General features: G+C 42.3%; 1 protein-coding gene across 2 annotated transcripts in view; it reads left to right on the top strand.

Annotated features, from left to right (window-relative positions):
* THSD1 (thrombospondin type 1 domain containing 1) overlaps positions 1 to 17,813 on the top strand; it is a 29,454-nt gene extending 11,641 nt beyond the window's left edge. The window contains exons 4-5 of one of the 2 annotated variants that reach the window (XM_059143720.1): positions 7,913 to 8,071; positions 14,747 to 17,813. In XM_059143720.1, coding sequence (XP_058999703.1) covers positions 7,913 to 8,071; positions 14,747 to 16,116 — 1,529 coding nt within the window. In that variant the 3' untranslated portion in view covers positions 16,117 to 17,813. The remainder of the gene's footprint in view (positions 1 to 7,912; positions 8,072 to 14,746) is intronic. The other variant, XM_059143722.1, reaches the window with a different exon arrangement.
* Positions 17,814 to 18,814: the final 1,001 nt, after the last annotated feature.

Raw genomic sequence — 18,814 nt, forward strand, 5'->3', positions numbered from 1 at the left:
ATTTGGCTGCTGCTGGTAGTAGTAAGAGAACTTGTATTCAAGTAATATAATCATTCAAGATAGATTTGCCTTTTCAAAAGACGTTACTTGTTAGGAGAAGAAAATCTAACTGAATTTAGTGGAAGCAACCTAGGGAAATAAAGATATTGGGGTCATTGGTTTAAAGACATTGGGAGCAGGAGGTGTGCTTTGTGGTTCTCCCAGCTATTGGGGTTTCCACAGATTCTTCTACTTGTCTAAGGACTTGAGTTCCCCACCCACCCCCCCCCCCCCCCCCAGCAGCAGGGACAAGACAGGAGAGAGAGGCAGAGCAGAGTGATTCTTTGTGTTTCCGGGCTGAGGGTGGTGAGGGGTTCCCTATGGCCTGCAGCAACTCGACACAACTGAACATCAGGGCTGGAAGCAGTGCCTGGAGGGGCTAATGCTCTTGGAGACCCCAGGAGTGTGACCACCCACCCATGGCTCTGACTCCAGCTATCCAGCGACATTTATGCTAGCAACAGGGACCTCAAGGCCTTCTTGTGTTCTAGTCTAAGCATTTCTAACTAAATCTTGTTCTCTTCTTTTCATTTTCCACTTAAATTGACAGTTGACTTTTTTTTGGCAGATGGTATCATTCAGAGACCCCAGTGAACCCACAATGACTTGTGTGAACCACTGCCCCACTGATATATTAGTTCCTTTCAAAAATGGAGTATGTGTTTGATATGTGTGTCTCTTTTTCCAAATATGTCTTCAGGGCTTGAGAGAGTATGTAAATAACAACTTAATAAATAAATATATAATAGGTTTTATATAATATATATTATATAATATATATAAAATAGAAAAAATATATATTATATATAATAGATGATATATAATAGATGTTGCCACAAATGATTTTTTATGATCTTCATTTATCCTACTTAGTGTGAATGTTTCTACTTTTCTCTACAGAAATATTAATGTGTTTGGTAATGGGATGCTGCCTGAGATCCTGCCAGGGGAGTGTTAGTAGTACAGAACGGTAATATAGGACACAGCACTTAGTATCTTATAAAAATAAATTCAGAAATCCTAAATTATGAACACATCTGCCCAAGGGTTTCAGACAGGAGAGTAATTAAATTTAGGATAAAACTTTTTTTTTTAAGATTTTATTTATTTGACAGTTGGAGATTATGAGTAAGCAGAGAGGCAGGCAGAGAGGCAGGCAGAGAGAGAGGGGGGAAGCAGACTCCCTACTGAGCAGAGAGCCCGATGCTGGGCTCTATCCCAGGACCCTGAGATCATGACCTGAGCTGAAGGCAGAGACTTTAGCCTACTGAGCCACCCAGGCGCCCTAAGATAAAACTTGATAATTAATGATAGAGGGTATAAAGTCATAGTCACATAGTTTTTTATTTTTAGCTTAATTTTCTTTTTGATAAATGAAAAGTGTATATATTTAATATATAGTTTCCTTGATAATTTAAATTTTTAGACTATCTTGTTTCTGTACTTAGATGGTCTTATTTTTCCTTCAAAATGACTGACAAGAGCTTTTTACTAAGAACAAGAGAACTATGAACCCTGTCGTTTCCTTTCTATTCACAGATTGTGTGTTATCTTTAATTGTCTGCCAGAATCTTTTTAAGCTACTCGTCCACTTTGTGAGTTACTTTACCTAAAACTGGAAAACTTAACGGTTTTCTGAAAGTGAAACAGTAAACCCTTCTGAAAGTTAACTTTTCTTTTGGCATTCCTTAGGAATGTCCTTTCAGGATATGTGACATAATGGGTGTGATCCTCTGACATAATAAAGCTAATGTTTATTTAGTGGATTACATTGCACCAGGTGCTGCTCTAAGTGATCTATAAATATTAATCTGTTTAATCTTCATAACAACCTTTTGGTTTAGATTTATTATTTTGTCACTTTCGTGGGTGAAGAAATGGAGGCACAAAATTACATAATTTGCCCGAAGTCGATGGTAGTTAAGTGGCTAAACCACTCCTGGTGCTTGATTGGCTTTTTCCATTATTCTGTACTGCCTCCCGTACAGTCAACCGTCAACTCATGAATTACACAATATAGAGCTTTTAGAGTGAAAGAAGTTATAGTATTTCCTCCTCATCTCACTGGTTTATCTCGTGCTGTCCACCCCTCTTGATAGACACATAACACACTTTGGAATCCACTGGCTCAGGCATAAGCCTGCTTCAGCCATTATAAGGGAGCCTTTTTTTGTGCACAGAAAATCCGAACTGCTTATCCAGGTGACTGCTCCATTTGCTGCTTTTAGTTACTCACTCTTGCCTATAGAAACTTTCTTATAAGCATGTTTTGCTTAGTTGCTTTAGTTTTTGAGCAAAATGTCTTCCAGGTGTGAGTATTCAGGGGCAGTATTCTTTCAGATAGTCTTTTTTTTTTTTTTAAGATTTTATTATTATTGGGACGCCTGGGTGGCTCAGTTGGTTAAGCAGCTGCCTTCGGCTCAGGTCATGATCCCAGCGTCCTGGGATTGAGTCCCACATCGGGCTCCTTGCTTGGCAGGGAGCCTGCTTCTCCCTCTGCCTCTGCCTGCTATTCTGTCTGCCTGTGCTTGCTCTCTCCCCCCCTCTCTCTCTGATAAATAAATAAAATCTTAAAAAAAAAGATTTTATTATTATTATTATTACTATTATTTTTAGCAGAAAGAGAGAGATCACAAATAGGCGGAGAGGCAGGCAGGGAGGGGGAAGCAGGCTCCCCGCTGAGCAGAGAGCCCGATGTGGGGCTCAATCTCAAGACCCTGATATCACGACCAGAGCCGAAGGCAGAGACTTAATCCACTGAGCCACACAGGTGCCCCCCCAACTTTTTTTTTTTTTTTTTTAAGATTTTATTTATGTATTTGACAGACAGAGATCACAAGTAGGCAGAGAGGTAGGCAGAGAGAGAGAGGAGGAATCAGGCTCCCTGTTGAGCAGAGAGCCTGATGTGGGACTTGATTCCAGGACCCTGAGACCATGACCTGAGCCGAAGGTAGAGGCTTAACCCACTGAGCCACCCAGGCGCCCCCTTTCAGATAGTCTTGAGGCATGTAAACAAATCTGCCTTTTCCTATTCCAGACAAATTTTGCTCATTCAGAATTATTATCCTCTATAGTAGCTGAAAGGTATTTATCCTGGCCAAACAGGTTTGTTATGCAGTGTGAGTACTTGTATGGACATTTAACCAGGGCAAATCAAAACGGCTTTCATTCATGAAGTAAGAGTATTTGGAATATTGGTCATTTGCTCTTCATTTCTAAAAAAGGATGACTACCTACCATTAGCATCGACATGGTTGGAACTGGAGGAGATTATGCTAAATGATTATTTCAAGCAGAGAAAGAAAATTATCATACAGTTTCACTTATATGTGGAACCTAAGGAATAGCATGGAAGACATTAGGAGAAGGAAAGGAAAAAAGAAGGGGGTGGAATCAGAGAGGGAGACAAGCTATGAGAGCCTATGGGCTCTGGGAAACAAATGGTTTGGGGGGTTTGGGGGATGGTTCAGCCTGATGACGGGTATTAAGATGGGCTCGTATTTCAAGGAGCACTGGGTGTTATACTCAAACAATGAATTATGGAACACTACATTAAAAACTAATGAAATACTGTTTGGTAACTAATACAATTAAATAAATACATAATAATAATAATAAAATAAAAAATGAACTATAGTTATCTAATGACCTTCCATTTGCTTAGTATTTACCTCAGAGTTATTGGTAGAAAGCTTCAGGGAACAGATAGAATTACTCAAGGTATTTTTAAAAAATTGCCTTATTAAATTAGTTAATTGCTTTGAGTGATTTCCTTTGTTTCCTGTTCAGTTAATTTCATTTAGAAATAAAAGGGCATAAGGTGTAGCTTAAATGTTTCTTTATTTTTTATTACTGATTGTCCTACAAGTCATGATTTTACTTCCAAGGGAAAAGGGCACAGCATTTCAAAATGTAAATTTTGACATTAAGATTCATGCTTTTACTAAAACTTGTTTTTTTTTCTGACCACTAGTAATTGGAATTTTTGTTTTTTGGTTGACAACTAACTCTATATATTTATGTAGATTATATTTATGTGAAGTAAACAAGATTTAAGAAAGAATAACAAAGATTCTTAGTATTTACAGTTCTGCCTTTTGTGGTCTTAATATGAACATAAGGATAAACTATGCATTGGCTTAACTTTAAATTGAGATTTCTCAGTGGTAGAATTTCCAGTATATTTTCCAAAAATCAATCACTAAACTTTAACTCTGAGAGGCTTTAATATGAGTGTCCCAGAGCTTTGCAAGCATGGGGGGCTTAGTGTCTGAATAGCTCTGAAGCGTAAGGACAAAGCGGGCCCATTGTTCTTCCATCTGAGGAGCTGTAGTGTGATCTGAAGACACAGAACCAATATTGTGTTCAGTTGGACCTCTGGATGGAACATAATTACCACACCTCAGTTGCTGTTGGTCCAGCATGGTGGTTTGTAATGCTCACACTCCTGTGAAAATCCCAGAGACTTTTAATTGCTATGAAGAACTCATATTCCATGACTCACTCCAAATATTGCACCACTTGGATTACCAAGTGCTCTCCTTATGTCTTTGTCGTGCTTTCTATACCTTTGACTGTATTGAGTTTTTGTCCATAAAGCATGAAGAAAGACTTTTATACAGAGGGTGTTTTTGTGCCTAGGAGTGCAATGACTTGAGTCTTGAGGTTGGATGGGTACTGATAGAGAAGGGTCTTAAGATGATTTTTTATAGGGAACTGGTTAATTATTCAATCTGGCAGTGATTCAGTATATTCTTGGAAGAGCTGTTTGCATGTGTCAGTCAGTAATAACTGTCCTGGGAGTATTTTGTATGTATTTTGAAGCTCTGATGTTAGGTGCATCCCCATTTAGCGTTGTCAAGCTCCTTGCTTAATTGATCCTTTTATTGTTATGTAATGTCTCTCTTTATCCCTGGTAGTATTTCTTCTTCTGCAGTTTACCCTGTCTGATATTAATATAGCTACTCCAGGTTTCTTTTAATTCATGTTCACAGGTATAACTTCTCTCATCGGCTTACTTTTAACTTATTTGTATATTATATTTAAAGTAAGTTTTTTTATTAAAAATTTTTTAAATTGGATATAGTCAACACACAATGTTACATTCGTTGCAGGTATACAACATAGTGATTTAACTTCTCTATGTATTACGCTAGGCTCACCACAAGTGCACTTACCGTCTGTCACCATACAATCCTATTACAATATATTATTGACTATCTGGGTAGTTTTATGTCTATTTCACCTGTTCTTTGTTTCTTTTTCCTCTTGTTTCTGCCTTCTTTAGTATTAATTGAATATTCAATTTTAAGGTTTATACTTTATATATTTTTTAGTGGCTTATACCTTAAAATATTTTAGGTGGTTGTCCCAGAGTTTGCAGTATATATCTTTGACTTTTCTTGATCAGCCTTTGAATGAATAATCTACCTTTTCTTGATCTATCTAAGCAATAATATTTTGCTTCACATGTATATAAAGACCTTATTAACAGTATATTTCTAACTCATTAATCCCATTCTTTGTGTGATTGTTCTCATAAATTTTACTTTATATATGCTGTGAACACATAATACTAGTTTTCTTTAGCAATTCTATTTTAGAGCATTTAAAAATAAGAAAAAAATGAATTTTACCTTTACCTTCATAAATGCCATTTCCAGCACTTTTCAGTTCTTTGTACAGATGCAGGGTTTTTGTTCTGGTATCATCTTCCTTCTGCCTGAAGGATTTTCTTTTAACATTTCTTCTGGTGAACATCTCCAGTAATTAATTTTATTCATTTTTGTTTCTCTAAAAAGTCAATTTCTCCTTAAATTTTAGAAGATACTTTCACTAGATAAAGAATTCTGGTTTGGTCATTATTTTCTTTCATTACTTTAGAGTTATTACTCCATCATCCTTGGCTTGCATGACAAGAAGCCTACTGTATTTCTAATCTTTATTCTTTTGCATGCAATGTATTTCCACCTTCCACCTCCCTTCCCTGCCACAGCCCTCAAAGTTTTCTGGGTTTGGTTTTTAACTATTTAAATATAGTATGATTAATTTTTTGTTTATTTTTTTATCCTACCCGATGTTTTCTGAGCATCTTGATTTAATTTACTATCTTTCATTAATTTAGGAGAATTCTTGGTCATTATTTGATTCTCTTTTTTTCTTCTGCGATTCTAATGACATGGATGATAGCCTCTTTGATATTGCCCTTCAGCTCTTGGGTATTCTTTTCTATTCACTCTTTCTTTTTGAGCTTTGTGTCTCTGTCTGAGTGATTTCTACGGATCTATATCCAAATTTACTCTTTATTTCCTCAGCTGCATTGAGTCTACTGATGAGCATTCTCTGAGAAAGCATTCTTCATCCTTGTTACCATGTTTTTCACTTCTAGCATTCCATTTCCTCTTCTCAATTTACAATTCTCTAGTGAAATTTTTCATCTGTTCATCTTGCCAACCTTTTCCACTAAAGTCTTTAATATTAATCGTAGCTATCAGAACTTCTCTCTCTGATAGTTCCAATGTCTGGGTCACATTAGAGCCAGGTTTCTTGATTACTTTATCTCTTGATAGTTTTTTTTTCTTGCTTCTTTGTCTCATAATTTTTGGTTGAAATTGCACGTTTTAATTTAGAACTGTAGACACCAATAAATAGTATTTGTGTGAGGAAATGGGCATACACCTGTTTTAGCTAGGCATTTAGTGTGGGGATTGGGTCAATGTACTAAGGAATTAAGCTGTGTTGGGGTTTTGCTGTTGCTATGGCCATCCTTGGGGAATGACAGAGTTTAGAATTTTCTAATGTTGCTTTGCAGTCAGAGTAGGAGTTGGCTTACCAGAGGATTTTCCTCCATGCTTCTGTTGCACCCTCAGTTTAGGCTTGAGCCTGCACATAAGAGAGGTTTTCACCTGTCACTCTTGCCCTTGCCCTAGCAGTAGGTTGTTGTTATTGATACTTGGAAATTACTAGCATGCTGCAGGCTAGGGGTTGGGTGATGGGAGCTAGAGAGCTTTTTCTTGTTCCAGTTCATCCTTAGTTCATCTTAGACAAATGCTGTGCCCCTGAGTCTCAGAGATGGGGCCTTCTTGATGATCTTGCCCCTCTCCAGTGATAGAAGCTCTCTAAAAGTCTGGCCCCAGTATATTTTTTTGCTCCTTCCAGGGGTGAAGGATTTCCTTCTTTTTCCATTCCTTAGAAGTACTATATCTCAACTGGTGCTCTCAGAATGACGGGGCTTCTGCTTTGTTCCCAGTGGTTGAGGCTCTTGCTGGGAGAGCAGATGGGGAGAAGGATCCAGGTAAGGTTTGTGTGTTTTCCACAGTGCCACTCCTTCCAGACTCAGACCTCCACCACAAGAGAGGCTTTCTCTGGTCTTGCACCTACCCTCAGTCCTTCTTGTGAGCATTTGGTGAGATCCATGAAGAAGAGCCTGCAAGTGGATACAAATTCCCATTGGGTTTGTGGCTCCCAGGGCTTTTGTTTCTCATGCTAGCCCACACCAGGATTCTAGCAGTTCATTATATTTTTAGATGACTTCTCACCAGCTTGTATGAGGCCTGGTGTCCACCCAAAGAAGCTGGGTTTGCATCCTGTCTTTCCTTAGAGGAGCCTGACTTTCCTAACATTTCAGGCCATTTGGTTGCCCTGTGAGCTTTACTCTAGGATAGGTTCCAAAAAGGTTAACATTTTGTAAATTATACAGCTTTCTTTTGTTTTAAGGCTTATTAAACACTCTTTCCAGCTTTCCACATCTTTGGGCATGTTTTTATTTATTGACTTCAAGGCCTGAGATTTAAGTTTGCTGCTTCATTTGAGTGCAGTTAAATTCTGATTCTCAAGTGAACTAGCATTAAAAGCATGGCTAATGTCCTTGCAGAAACTTGGGGACTCTGGCAGCCATGGAGCCAATGTAGTACCACGTGTGGGGATGGTGTCAGAGAGCGACGCCGCGTGTGCCTGACCTCCTTCCCCTCCAGACCTGGCTGCCCTGGAATGTCCTCGGAGACCTCCCTGTGTTCCCTGGAGGAGTGTGCTGGTAGGTACCTTCTTTCTTAGGGAATCTTTCCCCAGAGGGACTGTTGAATCTATGCCCGCCTGAAAATCAGCAACCTGAATTCACTGACACTCTCTTAGTACTGCTGGCTTTACTAAGACTGTGTTCATTAGTGTGTCTCTGACTGGGAGTATCTCGTCAGTGAGATGACAGAGGATTGACCAATGTGGAAGATAAGGCAATGAGAGGCAAATTCTCTAAATTAAAGATTCAGACATCTGAAAACATTTTTAAAAATACAAGCAGGGGGATGATCATTTCTTCCTAAGATATTTTTGGTTTTCTTTTTGTTTTCTTATTTATCCTTCCTTTACTTCTCCCCACCAAAGTTGCAGAAGAACATATCATCTCAGAGAAGCCTGAGGGGACTACGTAGACTGTTATTTGTCAAAATGGGGCAAGTCACGCCATCTTATCTTCTGAAGGCCCTATGTTTACTACCCCTACCTAGGGAGGAGAAGGTGCGGAGATTTCTTCTTGTCATCACCTAGAAAGTGGCCTTTCCTTCATCCTTTCAACATCTTGAAGGCACTCAGTAGGTGCTCCATGAGTATTTGATGTAAATGGTTTATAGATGTGATGCTGACATGGCTTCGTTTGGTTTGCTTCAGCTTATGGAGTTGAATTCCATTCATCTGCTACAGGTCACAGTAATAAGGATCCTTGCTCTTCCCACATACCATCTCACCAACTGATCGATAGCCAGTTCCCGCAGTTAATTTGCTGGCCTTTGCTCTGTTCCTGACCCTTAGATAAAGTCCTCTGTCACTTCTTCCACTCTCCAATTCGAGGTTAGAAAACCGTCCCTAGTTCCTTGTCCGTTGGGGTCTGGAGGAGTCAGATGTTTTTTTTATGTTTGGATCTCAGAGCATCTTTTAGCCAAAACTACCTGGCAGCAACATCTTGGCCAGTGTCCCTGCCTGTGGCCTAGGAAGTGCATTCTTTCTAGCTCATTTTCCAGCCAGTGCTGTAGGCCTTGTTCCCTTCATTCCAGCATCCCGAGGGTGTTCCTTCTTCTGTTTTTCATCAGACTTGGGCTTTTCTGCTAGCCCTCACTCTGTCCTGCTTCTTTCATAATCCCTTGACCACACCCTGAATCTCTTGTTCCTCTGGTTATATGTCATATTATTTTCTAAGGCTCTTTTCTCCATCTACTCTTCATTCAGAAGTCTCCCTCACTTTCACAGCTCCTTTCTCGGGTATAACTACCTTCAAATACACCCATTCCTCTCAATTCTGGGATGTCATGTTGTGTTAAGGTATTCCATCTAGGGCACCTGGGTGGCTCAGTTGGTTAACCGTCTGCCTTCAGCTCCAGTTCTGATCTCAGGGTCCTGGAATCGAGTCCCACATTGGGCTCCCTGGTCAGCAGGGAGTTTGCTTCTCCCTCTGTATCCCCTGCCCCAATTTGAGCTCTCTCTCTCTCAAAAATGAATAAAATCTTTTAAAAAAGGTATTCCATCTAGAGTTCCATAATGAATGAATGAATGAATGCAATTGAATTTGGTCAATCGTCATTGACTTCTACTGTATCTTTAGAAATGACAACAATATCAACCTTTTATTGACCATCTGCTATGTGCTAACACTTTAAATACATTATCTCACTTATTTGGGACACTGTAGCATAGAGAGAGTAACTGACCTGCCCAATATCAACAAGCTAGAAAGCAGAGGACTAGATCTGACCCATACTAAGCTACCTATCTTAAATATCTTGCCTTTCTACACAGGCCAGTTTAATTTTCTGGAAGCATCCACACCCTAGAATTAATAATAATTTTTGAGGATATGTGAAATTATTTCATGTTCTGATGTCCTAATTCTTTAATACTCAATGGGAACTAGAAAGTTATATATTATAAATTAGCAAAAGGTTAAGTGCTATAGGCATCCCTACTTCTAATATAAGTGGTCCTTAGAGTTATGTTTACGTGGATAAAAATGATCATTTCTTCCAAGTGTTCTTCTCCCTATTTAATATATTTCACACTCTTTGGAAATGTTAAAATCTGTTCTCAGGCTGCTTAGCATCAAGAAATCTCCTTTACTTCAGGTGAAGGAGGGAGTCGATGAAGCAGAGAGGGCTAAGGTCAGCAGCTCTAGTCTTTTCTCCAGCCATGTTTTTGAGGAGCCAGCCACAGTGAAGGCTAACAGCTGAGTAAAGAGGTCCACCATGCACAGGTACATTGCTGCTTCCCATGGACATAAGACACCACTGCACATGGAAGAAGTGACAAGTCAGGAAACAAATCTTTCACCATCCAATGGTGTTCACTTAGTTGCAAGTTGGGAGTTTTGTTTGTCTTTGAAAGAATGTCTGCATCGAGTTTTATGTTAGTTTGACCACCTTATTCAAACAGGAGTGGGACAATCCATCGCCATTACACCCACATTCCATCCGGTGGGATATTGACCATTTTGCCATTCCCTTTTTCATACAATTTTTAATTTAATTTTTTATTTTTTATAACATATATTTTTATCCCCAGTGCGGCCATTCCCTTTTTCAATGAGTTAACCTAACATTTATCGGATACCAACTGTGTATAAGTTATTGTGACTGGGGCTAGGAATATCTAGATAAGACATGTTCCTGTCTGGAAGGTGCTTATGACATAGTTGCTCAGCAGGCATGTAAAAAGGCATAATATACAGTACAATGTAGAGCCTGCAGTGAGAAAGGTATCCACAGCTTGCTCGGGAAACTTGCAGGGGTGAAAATTCATGCTGCGAACACATCCTTTCTTGGAGGTGGTGATATTTGAGCTTAAGTGTGAAAGCAGAATAGGTGCCACCTAGGTGAGCTAAGTGAGAAAGGGAACTTCAGCAAAGGGAGCCATGGATAAAGGCACAGAAGAAGATGGCACATTAAGAGACCCAGAGAACTGAAATTAATGTGTCTAGAGCATAGTGTGCCAGGAGGTAGTGGTAAGAAATGAACTCCTGCAGGTGGCAGGAGTCAGATCCTGAGGGGCCTTGAAGGTTTGGCCTGTATTTCAGAGGGATGTCTCTCAGGGGTAGTGTGGAGAATACATCGGAAGGGCTAGGAGTGGCAGCAGCAAGGCCATTAAGTCTTTCAGCAACCCAGGTGAAAAATGAATGGCCGTAGGGATGCAGAGGAGACAAGGACTCACAGACTCTGGATATGTTGAGTGATGAAGAGGGAAGAATTACAGGTGAAAACCAGGATTCTAGTACTGGCAACTGCATGGACACTTGTGCCATTTCCTTGAGATTGGATATATTGGATGAGGCACAGATTCTGGGGGAAAATTGATGAGTCTTGGGCATGTAGAGGTGAAGGTGTTGGTAGGACATCAGTGGAGAGAGCAGAGCTAATGGACCCAGGTTGAGATCTAGATCTCCTTCCTCCAAAATTCCTGTTCTTCTCTCTGAAGGAGTACTATCATTGAAACCAAGAAGAGAAAAGGTCAGAGAAAGTGTTGGGCAGTAGCCTATACTGCAGAGGTCAAGGAATGTCCAGACAAAACTTCTTTGAATTTAGCTATTAGGTGATTACTGACATTGGCAGAAGCCATTTCACTGGAATCCTGGAGGCAGGTTGCAGGAATCAGAGGTGATGTGGAAGCAGTAAGTCAGCAAATGCAGACTCCTTTTTCTGTAAGCTTGGCTAGGAAGACCAGGAACAAGATATGAGAGTTCTAGAAAGTTCTTTTTAAAGTAAGAAGAGCTTGAACATGTTTCTCTGGAGCTGCATAGAGGAGAAGCTGGAGATCATTGGTACAGAGCATTGATCCCCTGGAGAAGGGTGACCTAGAGAGCACTTGGTAGACTTGCCTTTGTAGGAAGATACTTCTCCCACTAATTCCATAGGGAAAGAAGTGAATAGAAGTGTGGCTGATCCTAAGTTTATTGGGGAGAAGACAGCAGAAGGAGCTGGGAGAGGGGTATACTTGCCTGATAGCTTCTGGGTTTTTTTTTTTTTTTTTTTTTGTGATCCAGTGGAATTCTGAGGAAGAGGGTAGGTAGAGTGCTTGGGGAAAGTGGTGAAATGTGTAGGGGATGGAAGCGAGTTGCTTAGGAACCCATTTAAAGATTTGCAGGTGGTCAGGTTTGGGGGCTGTCAGTATATAGAGGTCCTGGCCTGCATGGGTGTATTATTTTCTCCACCAGGTCTCAGGGCCTGGGTGCAGCAGCTAATAATTCACATGTCTTGTCAATCTAGGGATGGACTTTTGGTGTAGAGCAGGGAAAGGGGTATGTCTCAGTACTAGAGGTCAGACGGTTGAGCTTATTGGTAGGAGAATGGTTTGCGTGATGGATCGTGAGTGTGGGGTGAGTGTAGGAAGGATGAGTAAGTGAGAGAGGAGGGTACTGCTCAAAAGTGAGCTATGAAGTTTAAGATTTTGGAAGAGGAGCAGTTGCAGACAATGGGAAGGTATGATATGTTGGATGGACAGGTAGGCCTGGCTAGGGGATGATGAGGAAGACTGAGACCCGGGTGCTAGAGACTGATGGCTGCCATGAGGTTGGGAGATGACAGTATTGAGAGGGGAGTAGGTGGATGGTTTGAGTAAATGGCACGGGTTTCAAAAGAGTAGAAGACACCTTGGATATTACCCTTAGTGACATATTTATGGACATATTTTTCCTCAGGCAAGGGAAACAAATGTAAAAATAAACAATTGGGACTGCACCCAAATAAAAAGTTTTTGCATAGCAGAGGAAACCGCAAACAACACAAAAGGGCAACCTACTGATTGGAAGAAGATACTTGCAAATGATATGTCCAGTAAGGGGTTAATATCCAAAAAATATAAAGAGCTTTTCCAACTTAACACCACACAAGCAATCCAATTAAAAATGGGTGGAGGATATGAATAGACGGTTTTCCAGAGAAGACATAGGGATGGCCAACAGGCCGATGCAAAGGTGTTCAGCATCACTAACCATCAGGGAAGTGCAAATAAAAATGGCGATGAGATATCAACCTCACAGTAGTCAGAATGGCTAGTATGAAAAAGGCAGGAAATTATAAGTGTTGGTGAGGATGTAGAGAAAGGAGAACCCTTGTGCACTGTTGGTGGGAATGTAAATTGGTGCAAACGCTGCAGAAAATAGTATGGAAGTTCTTCAGAAAGTTAAAAATGGAAATACCATATGATCTAGTAATCTGCAACTGGGTGTTTACCTCCAAAATGAAAACACTAATCCTAAAAGATATATGCACCCCTATGCTTATTGCAGCATCATGTACAATAGCCAAGATATGGAAGCAACCCAAGTGCCCATAAATAGCTGAATGGATAAAGAAGAGATGGTGTAAACAGACAATGGAATATTGCCCAGCCATAGAAAGGATGAGACCTTGTCATATGCAACAACATAGATGGACCTAGAGGGTATTATGCGAAGTGAAGTAAGTCAGAAAGAGAAAGACAAATACCATATAATTTCATTGATTTGTGAAATCTAAAAACAGAGCAAAACAAATAAGAAACAGACTCTTAAACACAGAGAATAAACTGGTGGTTGCCTGAACGAAGTCGGTGTGTTGGATGGGCAAAATAAAGGAGATTAGGAAGGACAAACTTAGAGTTACAAAATAAGTAAGTCATGGAGATGCAGTCAGTATATATAGACAGGTAGATAGATTTTTAAAGAATTAATTAAAATTAAGAGTGATTAATTAAAAGAGTTTTTATATGGAGGTGAAAGAGTTAGTTGAAAATGGCAATCAGGACTGGGGAGAGTGAGGAACTGTCCCTGCTGCCGGTCCTGTTTGCTTAGAAACAAAGTATGTGTCACAGCTTCCACCCAAGAGGGTAGGCAATGGGAGGTCATGGTCATGGACATGACACAGAGAACTGGTGCTGGTAAAACTGTGCAGGCAGGTGACTGGAAGGGCTCGCAAGGTGGACAGTGACAAGGAGGAAAGAGGAGAGGGTGGTAGCATCAGCTGGTCTCAGGTTCCCAGGTGTTTCAGTGGCAGGACAGGCTGGATCCCGGGTGGCATCTTGTGGCTTAATGAGACATTTTGATGACCCTGGACAAGCCAGTTGGAGAAAGCAGGGAAGAAAAAAAACAAATCAACGGTCCCATAGAAGGAAGCAAGGGGACTGGACAGCTGGAAACAGACTGGGAAACAGACGCTTCAACCCTCAGGAAATACAGTTCCTGGTTATTAAATGTGAGTTGCATTACATTACCTAAAGACTGATTTTCACCTATTAATTTCCCAAGATATAAAATTTAGGTACAACCTATCTGAATTACTTTGCATGTCAAGTTTTATACTTGGTAGAATTTCCCGCTGTGCATCTCAAAGTACATTGAACTAAAGCTATCCAGGTTTACCTTATCTTAGGCGAAAACCTTGATTTTACCAGGAAACTTTCCTTATGCTGCTGCTTTGGTGGAACATTTGGGACACGTTGTCAGCAGGAGCTGGCGAGCCCAGGGGTCCCCCCACCCCGTCCCCGATCGTGGTTTAACTGCTCACCTCCTCTCTGTGGGTCCTGTGTTCTGGTCTGCTTTAAGCTGCCAGCAGGGACACGTGCATAAGGCCAGAAATCCCAGTCCCTGTTTATTCTTTCTAGAACTGCCAGAGCATCAGAGCCAGCCTCTCCCAGCCATAAACCACGCAGTGGAGCCCTACTAGAGAATACCCATCTGTTCTTTCTTTCCTCGTAGCTCTCCAGCCATCCAGCGTGTCTCCTCTTCAGCCCCAGGGCCCCGGGAAGTCCAACAACGTCGTGACGGTCACGGGCATTTCCCTGTGCTTGTTCATCATTGTCGCCACGGTGCTCATCACGCTGTGGCGGAAGTTCGGCCGCGCCCCCAAATGCAGCACCCCGGCTCGCCACAGCTCCATCCACTCCCCCAGCTTCCGGAAGAACTCGGACGAGGAGAACATCTGCGAGCTGAGCGAGCAGCGCGGGAGCTTCTCGGACGGGGGCGACGGGCCGGCGGGGGGCCCGGGGGACGCGGGCATCCCCCTGACCTACAGGCGCGGCGGGCCGCTGTCCGCGGAGGACGACGCCTCGGGCAGTGAGAGCGTGCAGTCCAACGCGCAGAAGATCATCCCGCCGCTGTTCAGCTACCGCCTCGCCCAGCAGCAGCTCAAGGAGATGAAGAAGAAGGGCCTGACGGAAACCACCAAGGTGTACCACGTGTCTCAGAGTCCCCTGACCGACACGGCCATCGACGCGGCCACCGGCCCCCCTTTGGACCTGGAGGGCCCCGAGGAGGCCGCGGCCAACAAGTTCCGGCTCAAATCCCCGTTTGTGGAGCAGCAGGCGGCGGCCAGGCCTCCCTCCAGGCTGGACCTCCCGGTCTGTGCCGCCAGCTGCGCGGTCAGCCCCAGCCAGACCGTGATCCGCAAGTCGGCCCTGAGGCACGCGGGCGGCAGAGGGGCGCTGCCCGAGAGGAGCCACCCCAGGGGCTCCCACTTCAGGAGGACCGCGAGCTTCCACGAAGCCAGGCAGGCCCGGCCGTTCCGGGAGCGGAGCATGTCCACCCTGACCCCCCGGCAGGCCCCGGCCTACGGTTCCAGGACGCGGACCTGGGACCAGGCGGAGGAGCGATCTCGGCCTCAGAGTCGAGGAGCTGCCCCGTCCCCTGAGAAACCGGACCATTTCCACGGGGCAGGTGCAACCAGAAGTCCATTAAGTCCTCCCCCTAAATCCTACAGCCTGGGGCAGCCCGCGAGGAAACCAGACCTGGGGGATTGCCAGGCAGGATTGACGGCCAGCGGTGAGAGAACGGAGCCGCACAGAGCCCGGAGGGGCCCGTCCCCCAGTCACAGGAGTGTCTCGAGGAAGCAGCCTTGCCCCACGGCCCCCAAAGAGAGCAACCAGAGGGTGAGCCCTCTGAGCCCTTCTCAGTGTAGGAAAGACAAGTGTCAGAGCTTCCCAGCCCAGCCTGAGTTTGCCTTCTATGACAATACGTCATTCGGCCTTACCGAGGCAGAGCAGAGGATGCTGGACCTCCCGGGCTATTTTGGGTCAAATGAAGAGGATGAAACCACAAGTACACTCAGCGTGGAGAAGCTGGTCATCTAGACCCAGATCAGCCTGAGACTTCACACAACTGGGGTCCTTTGCCTGGCTCCTGGTATCAGTGGCTCACAGTGTTCTATGGACTATATTATGTAGCTATTTGTACATGGGGGGGGGGGGGTACTCAAGTGTGCATATGTGTTTTAATTCATAAAGAAGTTACTTAGCCTGAACTTTTCCCTTTGTTATCCCAGTTCCCTTGGTTTATTACTAATAAGTACAATAGTAAAATTTAAAGAAGAGTGAAATAGGGCTCGGTCTCTCATGTGGGTATGAAAGAGGGCAAAGGTGACTTTAAGCATGAAGTGCTTTGAACACTTTCTTGGCAGTGTCCAACATGAAGTAAATTTGGGAGTCTCCACAACAGTAAGGGCTGGAACAAAGTTAACTTGCCAACAGAGCTCTGGATTATAATTTACTAAGTCATAAATACTTAAGAATTTAACTCCTACATGGGCAGTACTGAATGGCTTTCATGTTTAGCTGAAAGGCTGATTATATTCCTGGAGAACTTTTATGCCAGAGTTGGGTGATACCTTCTAATTTTTTTATGCAACAAAGAGTTCTGATGCCTTGACACAAAATTATGTGAGTTAATTCAGTTTTGGAGAAATAATAAGAAGCTGATTGTTCAGGTAGTGAGTCATCTGAAGACCTAGCCATATACTCAGAATTGTTTGGTGCAAAAAGTGTACATTTTAGAAAGGAAAGTATTATCTCCTGAGAGAATCAAATAGAACACGGACAGTGGATGCTGGCAAAGACACTGCCTGGTATTAGGATGCTGACTATGCATTCCTGGATCAGACTGGCAGCCAAGACCCTAGAGGGTGTCATATTGAAACCAGTGTGTTTATGTTTCTAAAGATGACTTTATCATGTTACTCAGACAGTATGGAAAGCAGGTAGACCAGATTGTGATTTTAGAGCTAAGTTTTTAAATTGGAAGAATGAAATAAAGAAGGAACAGAGAAAATAATTCCTTTAGAAACAAATCTTTTGCTTTCCTTTGTGCCTACCACATTTTCCAGGTGAAGAATTTAACACTCAGGGAGGGGAATTAACTCCTGCAGGATATCTGGATGAACATGGACTCACATTTTTATTCTCATGACCTCTTCCTCTGTACAATGCCATCGCAGCCTTTACAAGTCTTCTCTAACAGCAGGGGCTTCAGGAGAAAGCTGGCCCTTTTAGCAAGAAGTCACAGAAGGATGCCTTTACTGGATTTTCCTGAAGGAAGGAAGCTTTCTGCTGCTGGATGTTAGGACTGGTCTTGCAACTTGCTTTATTTGGAAGTGAGGGCTAAACAAGGACCTAAAGCCTGGGCTCTTTCCTTGCAGTCTGGTGTCAGGTACCCTGTGAGCACTCTTCAGTCTGGTATACTTCCTTTCAGCTCTTGAACCTAATGCCTTATCTGCCTGTGCTGGGTAGCTGCCCTTTCCTTCTTTGTTCACCATGACCTCTCTAGCTGCCACACCCACCTTGCCTTTTACATTGTTTTTCTTCTTCCTTTTAGAGTTTATCAGGATGTGAGCCTGCTAGTGAGGTTTCAGGGACCACTGGAGAGAGTGGAATTAAGCGGGACAAAAAAGAATCATAAATGCAAATACTATACCTATTAAAGTTTCTCTTACATTGTTGTATTACCACTTCATTTGTGCCATTGTTCAAAATTAAAACATACTTCCTTTGGGAAATGCCTTAATTATAACTATCTACCTTTCAGGAACAGGAGGAGTAGATTATTCAGTGGTATCTGACAGCTGTTATGTGCTGATGCGAAGAAGAGGAAACCAGACTTCTTAATCTACACTTTCTTGGTTTACCATATTAGAAAGCTTTGTTCTCTTTCCAAGTTCACAAGCTTGCATGCCAACTTTTGAGGACAGAGGATACATGCTCACTTGTTCCACACTTCACAGTGAATTTCCCTACAGTGTCAGACTAAGACCAAAACAGCTGCAAGGAAGGTGAAAATTAGAGAAAAATGCTACGAATGGAAAGATTTTCTATTAAATCATGTTCTTCCCCAGTATATCATGCATCTAAATTAGTATAACAGTGAATTAATATCAGTGTACAACCTGTTCACCATCTACCTAGCAGTTTTCTGTGGCTCTCATCAAGAGGCAATCACTACAATTCAGTTATTCTAATTTGTCTCTGAGAACAAGAAAAGTTAGATGCTCCAGCATTCTCCTTGGTGGGTAAGTGATAAGCTTCATTAGAAATAATATCCTACAGAGTAAAGTGTTCCAAATGAAAGAACAAGAAAAAACCTCAGGAAAGAACTTAATGAAATGGATATAAGTAATCGCCTGATAAAGATTTCAAAGTAAGAGTCATAAAGATACTATCTGAAAATGGGATAAACATGGATGAACACGGTGTTCATGAAAATACCAAACAGACTTCAGGGAAGGTGGTAGAGTAGAAGGGTCCTGAGTTCACCTCATCCCACAGAAACACCTAGATAACAGTCATCCCAGTGCAACTAACCTAGAAAATAACCCCAAAGACTGGTAGAATAGACTTTCCAGGGTTAATGGTAGAGGGGAGACCTCACTGAAAAGAGTGGGAGAGGCAGAGATGTGGTTGGGAACAAAACTCCCGGCAAGACCACAAATGGGAGGGACACAACAAGCAGCAAGAAGGGAGAGGAGCAGATCCCACAACAGGCAACCTAGACAAGGTGGAC

This window comes from Mustela lutreola, chromosome 13, assembly GCF_030435805.1.
Source record: "Mustela lutreola isolate mMusLut2 chromosome 13, mMusLut2.pri, whole genome shotgun sequence".
Classification (NCBI taxonomy): Eukaryota; Metazoa; Chordata; class Mammalia; order Carnivora; family Mustelidae; genus Mustela; species Mustela lutreola.